At 33.7% G+C, this 15,001-nt stretch overlaps 1 protein-coding gene across 1 annotated transcript; it reads left to right on the forward strand.

Annotated features, from left to right (window-relative positions):
* The first annotated feature begins 7,912 nt into the window (after positions 1-7,912).
* Positions 7,913-8,856, forward strand: LOC110112434 (ethylene-responsive transcription factor ERF071). Its single transcript, XM_020844655.2, has 2 exons — positions 7,913-8,150; positions 8,230-8,856. The coding sequence occupies exons 1-2, from the start codon at positions 8,027-8,029 to the stop codon at positions 8,646-8,648; spliced, it is 543 nt and encodes a 180-aa protein (XP_020700314.1). The 5' UTR covers positions 7,913-8,026; the 3' UTR covers positions 8,649-8,856.
* The last annotated feature ends 6,145 nt before the right edge of the window (positions 8,857-15,001 follow it).

Here is a 15,001-nt window from a genome sequence, read left to right on the forward strand (position 1 = left end):
TTTTATATTTTAGAATTTGAGCAATTGCATTTATTGAAGGAGGGCAAAATAGTTAAAATGTTTATTTAAAAAAAAAAAGTAAAAATTTTATGGTGGGCAATTGTCCGCCCTGAGCTCTTTCTGATTTCATCCCTATTATTCAATCTCTATTAGTGAAAGCTATGTTATGTCAAATGATGGTATTATTGAGCTAATGCATGCAACTATCCTTATGTATTTACTTGTGGGGCCGATTTTCAGTAGTTTTGGTTTTGTTTGATTGGGTGGCTCATCATGTAGCTATAATAACAAAAACAAGCATTTATTCTATTGTTGGGGTCGTTAATATGGATTATTTTTCTTCATTGTATCTTAATAAATTTGTGGGAAGATTCAATATATAGATAAAAGATGAGTTGTTAGAGACACTAAAATTTTTTATATGAAAATTAAATAAAAAGGAAAAAAAATCATATTGTGTGTTAGATTTGATGTTAAATGGTGTGCATCAATTTTTTAGGTGATGGTGTGTGTTGATATTATTAGTGAAAACAAATAATAAATTCTATAAGTGTTGGTGTAATTGAGCGACAATTGGTGATAATGGTTAGAAAATCATAGTAGAGCAATAGTGGTTACATGGTCATGGTTGAGTAACAGTAGTTAGAAGATTATAATCTAGTGATGTTAGTTGAAAGATCATAATCGAATGATGATGATCAAATGATCGTAGTCCAATGAAGTTATTGTAGGATCATAGTCATGTGATAATAGTTAGAGCATAATAGTCGGGCAATAATGTTTGGTTGATCATAGTTGTGAAATGATGGTCAGCATAGTTAAGTGGGGTGACAGTGTTTGGGAATTGTTATGGGTTGATATTGTTCGAAGGATCATAGTAGGTTATGGTGATTGAAGAATCGAAGACAAGCATTGATGGTTTGGATATTGTTGTTGGGCCCTGGTGGTCAGGAACCATACAACAACAACAACAACAACAACATCAAGCCTTTATCTTACTACGTGGGGTCGGCTACATGAATCTTTTTTCTCCATTGTGTCATATTAAAAGTCACCATAGCTGAACGAAAATGCTTGGAGGAATGTAGTTGTGCAATGGTGATCAAATGATCATAGTTGGATGATGATGTTTTAAGGAACGTAGTCGGGCGATATGGTTGAAGGACTATCATCAAACGAGGTGGTCAGAGGATTATAGTAATGAGATAGAGGATTATAGTTAGGTGATGGTATTCATAAGATTATAGTGAAGTGGCTGTAATCTAAATACCATAGTTCGGTGATGACAGTCGAAAGATCGAAGTTGGGCGATAGTAGTCAAAGGATGGTAATCGAGAGATCATGGTTGAAAGATTATAGTTGGACGACAGTGGTATGAGGACTAAAGTTAGTCTATGGTGTTTGAAAGATAGTGGTTGAGATATGTATTTGGGCGATGGTGGTTGGGAGATCATATTCAGGTGATTGTGATCAGAGAGCGAAACTTGGGCAATTGTGGTCGAAGTATTGTAATTGGGCGACAATAACCATAGGTCCTTAGTTGGGTGATGGTGGTTAGAGGATAATAGTCGGATAATGATGGCCAGTGGACAGTTGTTAGGCAACTGTGTCCGGAGAATTGTAGCCAGGTGTTTATGTTTGGGAGAACGTAGCCTGATGACAGTGTTTAGAGGGCTGAAGTAGGGCAATGGTGATTGAATATAATGATTGTAGTCGGTTAATAGTGGTTTGACAACTATAGTCGGGCAATAATGGTCAGAGAACAATACTTAGATAATGGTGGTTGGGCAACTATAGTCGGATAGTTATAGGCAAATGAGCATAGACAAGAGTGGTTGGAGGAGCGTAATCGAGCGACGGAGGTGAGAGGATTGTAGTCGAGCAACTGTGGTCAGAGGATTGTAATGTAGTGTGGTGATCAAAGGACGGTAGTCGGTCAATGGTAATGTAGAGATTTGTGGGGTGATGCCAGTAAGTTCACAATGGGCTTGAGAACATAGTCTGGTGATGATGGTTGGAGGATCATAGTCAGGCGATGATGGTCGGAGTTTTAATGATAGGTGTTCGATGGCGCTGTTCAAATAATGGTGATTAGACTACAGTGATCCGACTGCAAGTAAAAAAGAACTAGTACATTTTACTTATAAATTATAGGAATTTAATATAAATGAAGTGGCGGTCAAGACCCTAGAACTTATTTTTGTTTGTATGTAATATAAACTAAGAAAAAATTTTCATTGGCTTTAATTCCTCTAATTGAACATCATTAAATATTAAGTAATTGATATCTTAACTTAAGTTTGTCATTATCTGGACTCTCCATGGCCAATCCACCTCGGCTGGGGCAGCTGCATGTTCTACGTTTGAAGCTTCTGCATCGGATTGATGCTTGATTGAGGATTTTTTTTTCTTTTCTTTTTTTTGTAAGGTTTTCTCCATCACATCTATAAAAAAAACGTGTGATTATTCTTTTTTTTTTTTAATGACGAGAACCGTCCGCTGCCACATCCGAATTCGTTGAGCGCGCTTGGCGGTTCGTAAACCCCGGCCGTCCTAATGGGCCACCCAGGCCACAAACCTATAGACGGCGCTTTGTCGGCCCCACTTAAGGGCCGACTGACGCTCGAGAGAATCGAACTCGGGATGGGGGTTCCCAATCAAGGTAAGCATCGGTGAGTATGTGTGATTATTCTCATAAAAAATAATCGTCTAAATAAGTACAGCCAAATTCTTTAAAAAGAAAAACTGAAGCCCAGTCATACGAAATATTTTTTTTTTTAACTTTTTATTAAAAAATTCAGTCATATGAAATATGAACCTCAGCTATCCCTCATAATTTTAATCCAACAATTTTATTTCAAAAAAAATTAAATAAAATTTTTATTTAATTATTTATGGAGCATTAGTTATGTTTCTTTGATTTTTAGTGTGACAATAAAATAATTTTTTTTAATTATTTTTTAAAAAAATTGGATCAAATCTCATTAAACTTTGGTGTGAAATAAATTAATGTATCTATCACATCCAAAACAAAATTGTTGCATGTTGAAACATTAATGACAATAGAAATAGAGTTTTGCGCCCTACTTTTATACAAAAAAATACAACACATATATAGATAAGAGAGAGATGTGTAAGAGTCCTAAGAGATGTTTGCTTTTTACGTGAAAATCCTAAAAAGGGAAAAACCAAGGTGTCTTACCCAGTTGAAATGTTTTCACTAGCATTAATCGTGGATTACAAATGTGCCTTCTTGAGGGAAAGCGTAAGGCGTTGACAAAACGTGTAAATATACATCATGTAGAGCATATCACATGGTTTGAGTTAGAGGAATCCAGTGACATCATAGTTGTTCTAAAGAAAATGTTGGCATGTTCGTTTGATTTGTAGGATCGTAGTTAGGGCCACGATGATTAAAGGGATCATAGTCGGTGAACGACAGAGGTTGTAAGGACTGCAGTTGGCGTGCGACAGAGGTTGGAGGGACTGTAGTCTGGCGATAGATGTCGATGGGACTATGGTCAGGCAACGAAGGTCGGAGAGATCATAGTTGATAGACAATGGAATTTATAGAGACCATAGTCGGGCAATAGAGATCGAAGGGAACGCTGTCGGGAAACAAAGGCCAGAGGGCCGTAGTTGATGGGCGACGAAGCCCGGAGGGATTGTTATTGTGCAAAGATGATTGGAGGGACCATAGTGGTTGGACTACTATTGTCGGTGGACAACTGTGGTCGTAGGGACTGTAATTGGGTAACGAAGATCGGTGGACCATAGTCAGATGATGGGGACGGGGCCGTGATATTATAATTATTAAGTGTTGACATATTTGTGATAGTATAGAAATTTATTATTATAGCATTGAATGAAATTTGGGGCAAAAAGATAAGGATAAATTTTAGTAGTGAAGTCATATATTACAAATAATGCATTATTATTGGACAATACATTAATATAATATAGTAGATATTTATCGTGGAAGACATCTTTTATAGTAGAACTAGAGTCTTGAGATGTCTAAGTTATAATCAATTGATAGTGGGCATTCTTTTCGGTCACTCATTAAGAGAGATGATCGGTGATTAGGAAAATGGGCGTTAGTTGTTAGTTGTTGATGGACAATGTAATATGGCAGATGTTACACTATAGTCGATTGGAATCATTGGACATATTTGTGATGGTAGGTGGATGCATGATCCTCCTCCTTGTAGTTGGGGTATTAATGACAATGAAGGCGAGTGTCAGACCTTGGTGGATGACATGCATCAAATATTAGTAGTCATAAGAAGATGATCGACCAAGAACATCATGTGATAATCAATGAGCTACTCGATCTTCTTTATACAAGAGGGGGAGATTGGAAATCAAGACGATGGATATCAAATGTCGCTGACTAACACACATCGTATGAAGGATGATTATGAATGTTAGACTTTGGATGAAAAGTAATGGTTTGCTATATCATTATCCTAATATGATGTCATGTCCTAGTATCTAAAGTGGAAGAATTTCATCTATTTTCTCTTTCTTCATGTATTGTTCGTCTTATAATTCAACTTAAAACATATATTCATTTAAATTCATATCAGACTAATTGCATTAAGGAATATATATATATATATATAATAAAAAAAACATCATTACTTTACTTAATATTTATATTCTACTACAAAGTCCAAAAATCCAAAATAACTTATACAATAGTCGCAACGTGTTGCACAAGAATATATAAAACAAAAGAGCTAACAATAAAACTAAACTATCATCACCGTTTATAATAAAATGTTGGAATCTATAAAATACAAAAAAATTGGTATACTAGTCAATAGCTTCAGAAAATTATAATTTTCATTTGATCTGGTGAAATTTAATAATATTCCACTCACAATGCTCGTGAGAATCATCCATATCATATATAAAAAGTTACATTTTAAAATCTTCTAAAATTAAGAGATAATGCATTTTTGACAAATTTAAAATAGATAAAAATCGTAGAAATTAAAATCATAAAAAATAAGAATAAGATTAATCACTTACAAAGAATAGAATCATTTTAGTAACAGGAATAACGGATAAAAAATCCTGACTGATTTTCTCGCATTTGATTGAGCCCTACTTAAAAAATGTTACCGCTCGAGAAGAATCGAATTTTGTTTGGTACTCAACTACCAACCAACCTAAGCAACGATAGATAAATGACATTTTTTTTGCCAGAAAGTGTTCGAGCATTTAATCCCACCAACAGCTCACTTTGATTTGGATTTCAAGTGTTTGTTATCTTTGCGTGATGGGATGATTATTTTATTTTGAGTGAAAGTGACAAATCTTTTTAAAAGAAAGAGGAAAAGAGAACCGAAAAATAAAAGGATGAGTACTGCAAAATAATATTTTATGTTCCACTGTCTTCAATGCATGAGCATTTTCACCAACAACTTGCTTATATGTAAATTAATACTATATGATCTAAATTTGATTTATCTCTTATATCTTGAAAAGTTATTATTCTTTAACTTTAAATTTTATTATTTGTTCACAAATTAATTGTTGATACATCATCAAAAATTGATTTAATCAAATACAAATCTTGATGCAAGCTTGAAATTGTTTGATCCAAATTCAAATAAGATAAAAAAATTCTGATCAAATTGATCAACTTAGCTAGATAAACCCTAAAACTCAAAACATGATTTGATCTGAGTTCAAATATGCGCACATAAATTGTTTGAAGTATAGTTAAAAATTTTGGACTATTAGTTAAGGATCAAATGATCTTCAAATTTGATATTCTTATAATCAAATTGTATCAAAATGATGAATCCAACAATACAGAAATCTCAAATTTGACATTATTTGGATTCATTATTTGACTTCAACAAACTGACCACCCTCCGCAACAATTTGCCAGAGTGAACAGGCTCTACCTAAGTACCAAAATCGCTTGCTTTGACCGCCCAACTGCTGCTAGTATTCCTTCACAACCCGTTTAGTGTTGTCATACCTTTGAAACCCACCGCCACCATCAAAATTTCGCCACATGATCGCCGTTGTCAGACCTTCGTCAAAATATTGTCGTATGTCCATCATTTGATCACCATCGTTATGCCACCACCTTAGCACACTTGTTGGACTATACTGCACACTAACTAGAGGCAACATTATACAAATTTCAAAAGTGTTTTAAGAATATACAAATTTTGATTATCGTTTTAAATATTATTTTATCTCAAAGAAAATTTTATACTATTAAAAATCCTCATAACCAAACTTTGATTATACGTTTTCCTGATCGAAAAATTGTTCCTAAGAAAGCATGTATCTTGAAAAAAATTGTGTTAAAATTTTTTGAACCAAAATATATTAAGATGTACTACATATTCTTTAAATTTGTACTAAGAATAATATATTTAGAATATTATATACTCCATTAATAAGTATAAAGGCAAGAGCTTTAAAGCTTATCCTGATAGGTTTTGTATCAGGATTTTCATAACCTTCCTATTTAATGTTTAGTTCTCATTTTCATATTAAATATTAAGTAAAATTTAAAAGTTATCATATATACTACTATAATTATTTTTAAATTATAAAAATGCATATCTCATTGTAAAATTAAAATAATAACAGTAATAAATTATAGTCAAATCATTGATAATTTTCATAAGGCAAAATGATGATTTTTTTTTTTTTTTTGGTATGCACTACATTTTGGCTTAAAAGTGAGTATGAATTTGCATAAAAATTTGCTAAAAAAATATTATTTTAAAGGGATCCTAATTGATGAACAGTAACAGATTAACTAAAAATGCTAAAAAAAAAAAAAAAAAAAAAAACTAAAAAGTGCTCTAGATATTCAATTAAATAGGCTTAAGAGTATTTAAATCTATACGATAACAACAACAATATCAAGCCTTTATCTTACTACATGGGGTCTATTACATGAATATTTTTTCTTCATGGAGCCTATTATGAATCAATTTCTCATTTAAATTAAATAAAGAAATGCAATTTCAAATATTTTTTAATAAAGCCTTTTAGGTCTACCCCTTCCTTTCAAAACATAAGTCAAATCTAATATATCTACTCTTCTAAACGGGTCATCAGAATGCCGCCATTTTATGTGACCAAACCATTTAAGGTGTCTCTTTCTAATCTTGTCTGCCATAGAACTACTCCAACCTTCTCATGTATATGCTCGTTTTGTATCTTATCTTTAAGAGTAAAGCCACTCATCCACTTGAGCATCTTCATCTTTGCAACACTTAACTTAATATTATGCTTCTCTTTTAATGCTAACATTCTCTGCCATAAAATATTGCAAGTCTCACCATCATCTTATAAAATTTTCCCTTAAATTTAAGGAGTACTTTTCTATCACACAACAAGCCTAATGCATTCATTTACTTAAACCATCCAATTTGAATTCTACCATTAATATCTCAATCTATTTCATGATAACTCTGGATAACAGGTCCAAGATATCTAAAACTTGTACTCTTATTAATAACTTGATAGCCCAAAGTCACAATCCTTTCACTAGATCTATCACTACTAAAATTACACTCCATTATTCGATTTTAAATCTACTCAAATGAAAATCTTTACTCTCTAAAATTGACCTTTATAATTCAAATTTACCTTCAATTTGATCTCTAATCTTGAAGAATAACACCAACAAAAAGCATACATGAATAAAGTAAAAATATATGGGCTTAAAGTTGATCTTTGTTAAAAAATTAATATAATTTATAATGATGGTATGAGTATTTAAATTAATATAATTTATAATATCACATATAAATATTTATCTTAATAATTTTTATAATTTTCTCAATATAAATTACATCAAAATATTTTAATACAACTTCTTAAAAAGATTAACGTGACGAAACTCTATAAAAGGAGACGACAGCTCCAAGCTGTGGGCATTCCACTGCCACTGCTACGTTTTCTGTGTGCGTTCATACCCCCTCATCCTCTTCCGCCCTCTTTCTCTCGCTGAGTATTCCCCGACACGGTAATCGAAATAATGTGCGGCGGTTCCATCATCTCCGACTTCATCCCCTTCACCTCCGGCCAGAATCTGTCCCGTCGGCATCCCGAAAATCCCAAATCGGCCGATTCCAAAGACTCTGATCCTGCCCCCTCTCAAGGTTTTATTATTTTTTCCCTAATTTTAATCTCATTTCTCGAAGTTTTTTAATGGTATTGCTTGTCTTGCTTCTTGATTAGAGAAGAAGAAGGTCCGGAAGAACATTTACCGCGGGATTCGGCGTCGGCCATGGGGCAAATGGGCGGCGGAGATCCGCGACCCGAGAAAGGGCGCTAGGGTTTGGCTCGGGACCTACAGTACACCCGAGGACGCCGCTCGAGCTTACGATGTCGCCGCCCGCGAGATCCGCGGCAGGAAAGCCAAGCTCAACTTCCCCGAAGAAGTTCCCGACGTCGCCGGCGTCGATGGCGGCGACGCCTCAAAGAAGCCGCGAGTCGCGCCGGAGGGCTGGTCCGCTTCGCCGGCTAGTACGGAGGGGCTCAGGGAGCAGATTTCAAGCTTGGAGACGTTTCTGGGGCTGGAGCCCGAGGTAGTGCTTACTGTGGAGACCGGCGGTTCCGGAGTGGACTGTTTCGGGATGTGGGATGACGATTATTGACTCAACGGATGGCTGTGATTCGATGGTGGCAGATTTGTTTTATGTTGAAGCGTGAATCTTGAAACAAATCCAATGATCCAAACTCTTTTGTTTATTTAATGATTGAAGAAGGGTAGGATTTTGTAGTTTTCTATTTGGAATTAAAAATCTCTTATGTACGCTATTAGAAAAGTAATTACTGCTATGATGAATGTATTTAGTATTGTCACGTGCACACTATTACCATTTTCCGCGTCCGGCGGGGACATGAGATGTCGCCACCCTGCATGCAACCTTTTGAACAGAGCTCCTTTATTATTAGGCTTCATTTGGTACATAATTTTTTTTTTATTATTTAAAAAATTATTAAAAAGTTATTATAAAAATAATAAAAAAATCTCAAATAAAGATTAGTTAAGAAATCATTTGAGATAATTTTTTAATTCCTTCCTCAAATAATTTTACAGAACAAATAGTTTTAATTTTTAAAAAATTGTATTAAAAATTGCTAGAAATTAATAAAAAGATATTTCAAAGAAGACTTCATTCCAGACGATTTTTTATTGCTTTTAAAATAGAATTTTAGTAAAAAATTAAATATTTGTGCTAAAATTTTGTTTTAAGAAAAAATAAAAAAGTTGTCTCAAACAAAGCTTAAGTTTCATTTGGGACAACTTTTAACTCTTATTTTTTTATTGCTTTTAGAAAAAATTTGTATTAAAAAGTTGTTGTAAAAAGCAATAAAAAAATGTCTCAAATGAAATTTTAATCTATAAAACATTAAAATTATGAGAGATCGATTTAGCATGAAAGTATAAGATAAAAATTAAATATACATAATTATGTGATAATTTCTACATATAATTGAAAGTTAAAAATTATTTTATTTTATATATACTAAGCAAAGTGAAGACATGTGACAATAATGAAGTTTTGGGGGGCATGAATTTCTTCAGGAGCCTTTTGACTTAAGTGGTGTTGATATGTAGTCGTCAATTTGGCAAGTTGTTTACTTTAGCAAATAGTTTGGCCCACTGATGTTGAGAGTCGGCAACATTTTTGTTCAACAAGTTTCTTAATGGCTACTATTGAAAAATAAAATTCGTCTGTAAATTTTAAGGAAGTTTATATGATTATCATATTTTAATTATACGGGAGAACATCCTTAAAAAAATTTGAAAGGGACCTTCACAATAATATAGAAAAAATTTTGTTGATTTATTATTGAAAAAAAAATTCACCGACATATATATCAATAAGTAACCGATCATAAAACATGAGATTTTTATATAAAAATATGGAAAATGAAAGAAATCGTCATTTTTTTTCCTAATTAAAACTATTCTAACTAGTGTAGATGGCACATTTCAAAGGATGTCCATCCTTATAATTGAATAAAATATTAATACACTTTAGTAGAGTAAAATTATAGAAGACAACTCTTTTGGTGAAGCAGTAGGAGCATTAAGACATCAGAGTTATCATCAAAGGTTCATTGATGATCTACTTGTCATTTTCCTTATGGGATGGGAAACAAATAACAAAAAATAACATCATTATGCTTGAGAGATGATTGGTTTCTGTTTTGCTAATGATGATGGGAATCAACACTATTGACAATAATAAGCGCTTACTTTTCTAACGTTTGTGATCTTCAACCATGATGGAAATAGTAGGTTTCAATATTAGTCATGATAGTAGGCGTCAATCTTGATGGTGACAATGGGTATTATCATTGGTGTTAGTGGTTAACGTTGGCTTTGTTGGGAATGGCTAGCATTAATATTAGTGCTGATGGAAAGCATCAACCTTGTTGATGATGATTGATGTCAACATCAATATAAGTAATGGTTGTTATTATTGTTAGTTGTGGATGGCATAGGACTTATCTGCTAAAATGTGTTTAGACCTTGATGGTGGCAATGGTAGGTTATCATCGACCCTAGTGGTCGCAATAAATGTTGATGATGTTGGTGATTGTGGCCGTTGACCTTAGCAGTAATGATGAGCATCAAATTTGGTAGCAATGTAAGACGAAAGTCGTGTTGGTGATAGCAGGTGAACACCACGTTAATGATTGCTACTGTCAAACTTAGTGATTATGAGAGAGCCTACACTGATGTTGATGGTGTGCACCAACTTTATTGGCAATGACATATTCTGATATTATTGGCGATAGTGGCATTATCATAAAAAATGAGCATTTATGTCAATGTTCATGATGAGTTTGCCTTATTAGCCATGATGTGTTTCAACTTCATTAGTTTCGATGAAGATCGATATTGTGAGCAATGGCAATTAGTGTTGTTATTTGTGACATGCATTAACGCTATCATTAATGACAAAAATTGATGTTGGTTGAGATGCCAAGCATTAGCATGGGTAGAGATGGTAGGCGTTCACGTTAACATTCATGACAGACATCACCTTTGGTGTCGATGACAAGGGTTGGCCTTCTTGTAGACAATGAGCTTTAATTTTGTTGATGACATTATGGGATGACATTGGCATCAATTACATATGTTGGCCTTGTTAGCAATAATAGGCACCAACTTTGAGGCAATGGATGTCATCAACTCTAATGCCGATGGCAAACATCAACATTATCGACTAACAAGCAGTCCACGAGGTTGAATTCCTACTCACCAGGTTCATGCACATCGCTCTCTCTAGAAGGTTGACAGCATATCCTAGAATTTTCCATTTCTAAGAAAATATTAAGTTCAATTTGGTTTAATATCACGATGATTCATTTTCCTCGAGTCGAGCTCAATCTGTTTTGTAGGCATTATTTGATATGGATGAATGCGAGTGCATTCAAGCTCCAATCTTCTCATAGGTGGAAGACACTACATTGAATTATCACTTTTTCTCTCTTTTTTTTTTTTTCTCAAGCATGATGAGAGTGGAAATGAGCTTTGTTGTGTCCCCTATGTTGGCAATGATGATGGGCATCAACGAGCATTGATTTTAGGTCATCTCCAATCAAACGACATTTTTCAGTTTGCAGTAGCCCGAACGTCCAACCGAACATCATTTTTACATTTTAAACAATATGATGCTAATATTGGAGTCGCACTGCTCACAGTGGAGAGAAAATATAAAATACGTTTTCGTTTGGCATTTGGGTGGGCACTCGCAATAACTGCAAACAAATAATAGGCGAATAGTATTTGGTTCAGCCCAAGATGCCCTTATTTACTAAGATAGGTGCTAACCTTGATGGAAAAAATTTCTTCTTTTATTACTAACTATTATTATTAAAATAAGTTATATGGATATATAAGCTCAATTCAAATTTAATATAAATTTAGAAAATAAATTCTAGAGATCCTTATTCCTTACCTTTTGAGTCAAGTTCATAGTACTAAATTGACGTCAGCGGCTTGGCGGCTACTTCTTATACAATCATCCATCGCGACCCTCGTTAGTCGTAATGGAAGGGGAAGAGGGATTCAAATTTTCTCTGGTCAAAACTATGGGCTGAAAATGAGTTTATTTACTGCTGATGCCACGGGAATTTCTTAGGTGGCACTCGGCGTAATATGATGGTTGGAAGAATAATGAAAAAAAAAGTCGTGAATTTCAGATTTAAATATTTAATTACAGCTGATATATCGTCAGAAAATTATCTTGATCCGGCGCAATTCTCAAGGCAAAATCAAGTTAGAAACTTCAAAAATTAAATTCGGGACTATTTGAACTCTGATTTTAGCAAACTTATAGTCGACCTGAACGTCTCGAAAAAACTAACCCAACGACACCAAATTCGACCTAATCCGAGCTCAAATGGGTCCAAATCAAAGACTCGATGCGCATTTGGAAGGTTTAAACTATAATTTGGATTACCAAACGGTTTCTAAAAGTGACATATTTATAGTCGAATCGAACGACTCGACGAGAGGAATCCTACAAGCCCAAGATCGCCAAATTCTAATATCATTAAGGCATTCAAATGCTCATTAAACGGTCAACGATCAAGGGGATCAATATCGACCGTTCATTCAAACACTTCCACATTACCCTTAATCTTCCTCCTATTTACTTGTCATATCACTCTGAGAAAATTATAAATATATCTCTCATTCCTCATGAAAAGGGGACCCAAGCAAGGAAGAAAGGAAGCGAATGAAGAGAGTTCTCCTGCCACCATGCACTCTCCTCCTTGACCACCGTCGGACTTTCACCCGGCCACCGACTATCGTCATATTTCCAACCGGCCATTGGCTGGCGCAGGACTTATGCCCGACCACTGACTGATACTAGACTTCTACTCGGCTGTCAATTGAAGCTGGATTTCCACCTGACCACCAAATGTCATCGGATTTCTGATCTCCTTTCGAAATTGGATTTCAAACCGACGGTTGATTATTGTAATATGATCATCCTCAATTTCAGCTATGAGACATTCACTTGTAATCTAATAAAACATTAGTAGAATCATTTAACTAGGCGCGGCCCTGTGGTTTTCCCTTTTTTTTGGGTTTTCCACGTAAAAAATATGGTATTTCATTTTTCTTCTATTTGTCTGGTGGATATTCATGCAACGCTGAGGCGAAAATTTCTAACTATATCGGCTCGTATATTCTAGCCCACAACAATAGGCCATATTTTACTTTTAAAAAAAATCAATAAAAAAAAATAATTGAAAAATAAAAACATAGAAAGGTGATAATTGTCCTTGCTTGAGCGAATTGAGGATCTGCCGGCCTCTGGAGCCATAATTTGAAAATATTTTAAACATTTTAAAAATTAAATAATAAAAATATTATTATGTTTTTTATTATTAATATTAAAATAAAAAAATTTATGTTTTAAATAAGTAGTTGTTTAATTTAAACAATTTTAAAAATCTTTAATTAACATAATATTTTAAAACAAGTCAGAATTTATTTAATAACTTTATTATTATAAATTTTTTGAAATAATAAGCATTTTTAGCTAATAAAAATATTTAAAATTTCATAGGTAGAAAATTGTGATACATTAAAATATATGGATCTTAAGGCTTCATTTGCACATTTTTGGCGACTATTTTTTGCTACTTTAAAAAAAAATTTGTGTTAAAAAGTAATAAAGTAGTAAGAAAATTTCATAAACGAAATCTAAGACTTCGTTTGGACAACTTTCGTAGTGCTTTCTAAAAACGATTTCTAGTATAAAAATTTTTAACTAAAAAATTTGTACTATAAAACTATTTTAAAAGCAACAAAAAAGTTGTCCGAGCTTCCTTTGAATACTTTCTTAGTGCTTCACCAAACAACTTTCTAGAACAATAATTTTTAGTTTAAGATATTGTGTTATTAGAAAGTAATAAGAAAACTATTACAAATGAAAGTCCTAAGTTTTATTTGTGGCACCATCCATGATGCATTAAGGTCTTATAGGCTATTCTTTCTTCTAGTTTTGGTAATTGCAAGCTAATGAAGGGGTTTAATATTTTCCATGCATGCAAATCATTTTGTTTTTCCGTCAATAGTTTTTGTCGATAAGGGCTCTTCCAACCGAAGCTCTCATTTTTTACTGCAAAATGCAGGTAAATTAAAAAGTGCTGTGGAATTTAACAGCTCATGGGAGCCATTTTGGCCCGAATAATTTCGTCGTTCTTTCGGCCTTTCTCCAGACTGAGTTCAGTAGAGAGAAAGAATAGCGAAAGTGACAGTGGGCGACGCCAATATTGGCGTCGCATTGTTCATCAGCGACTGATGCCGATGAAAAAAATGGAGTTTTGGTTGCGGACGTGTTGGAGGGCTCTCCATAGTCGGGTGTTTGCCAACGGCTGAGAAGTCTAGGGCCAAGCATATATTATATATATAATACTGGTAAAATTCTAAATGCATAATTAACGTGGTTAAACAAAATTTTTTCAAACAAGTGTGGTCAATGTTTTTATATCTTAAAGTCGTGAAGCATTTTATGGCAAACAATTTTATTTCTCTTTAATCCCTGTCACATGCTTGGCAAATGGAGGACTATCGGTCCTCATCACATGGCAGAGCTAGATTTGTTTTTTTGTGTGGAGCACAATTTAAGTTTTTAAATATTTTTTTTTTCCATTTGTACATGAGACCCAACATTGTAGTTATAATAAAAAATTTAATTTTAATTTTATTTTAAAAAAAAAAAAAAAGATAAAATATATGATGAACTTTGTTGCCTCATTTTTATTCGTGATTTTCTCTCAAACATGTGTGCTGGACTTGAATTGAGCCACGTTGAGCTAAATTTGAGGTCGAATTCATGTAAATTTGAATTTAATTTCATAATAACATAATTAGATGAAATTGGCACTAAATTGACTCGAATTGTTCAAAGTTGAGCTATTTGACTCAAATCTGACAACAAATTCAGCCCCAATCAAGTTGAATTGATTG

The sequence above is a fragment of the Dendrobium catenatum genome, unplaced genomic scaffold (assembly GCF_001605985.2).
Source record: "Dendrobium catenatum unplaced genomic scaffold, ASM160598v2 fragScaff_scaffold_1422, whole genome shotgun sequence".
NCBI lineage: Eukaryota > Viridiplantae > Streptophyta > Magnoliopsida > Asparagales > Orchidaceae > Dendrobium > Dendrobium catenatum.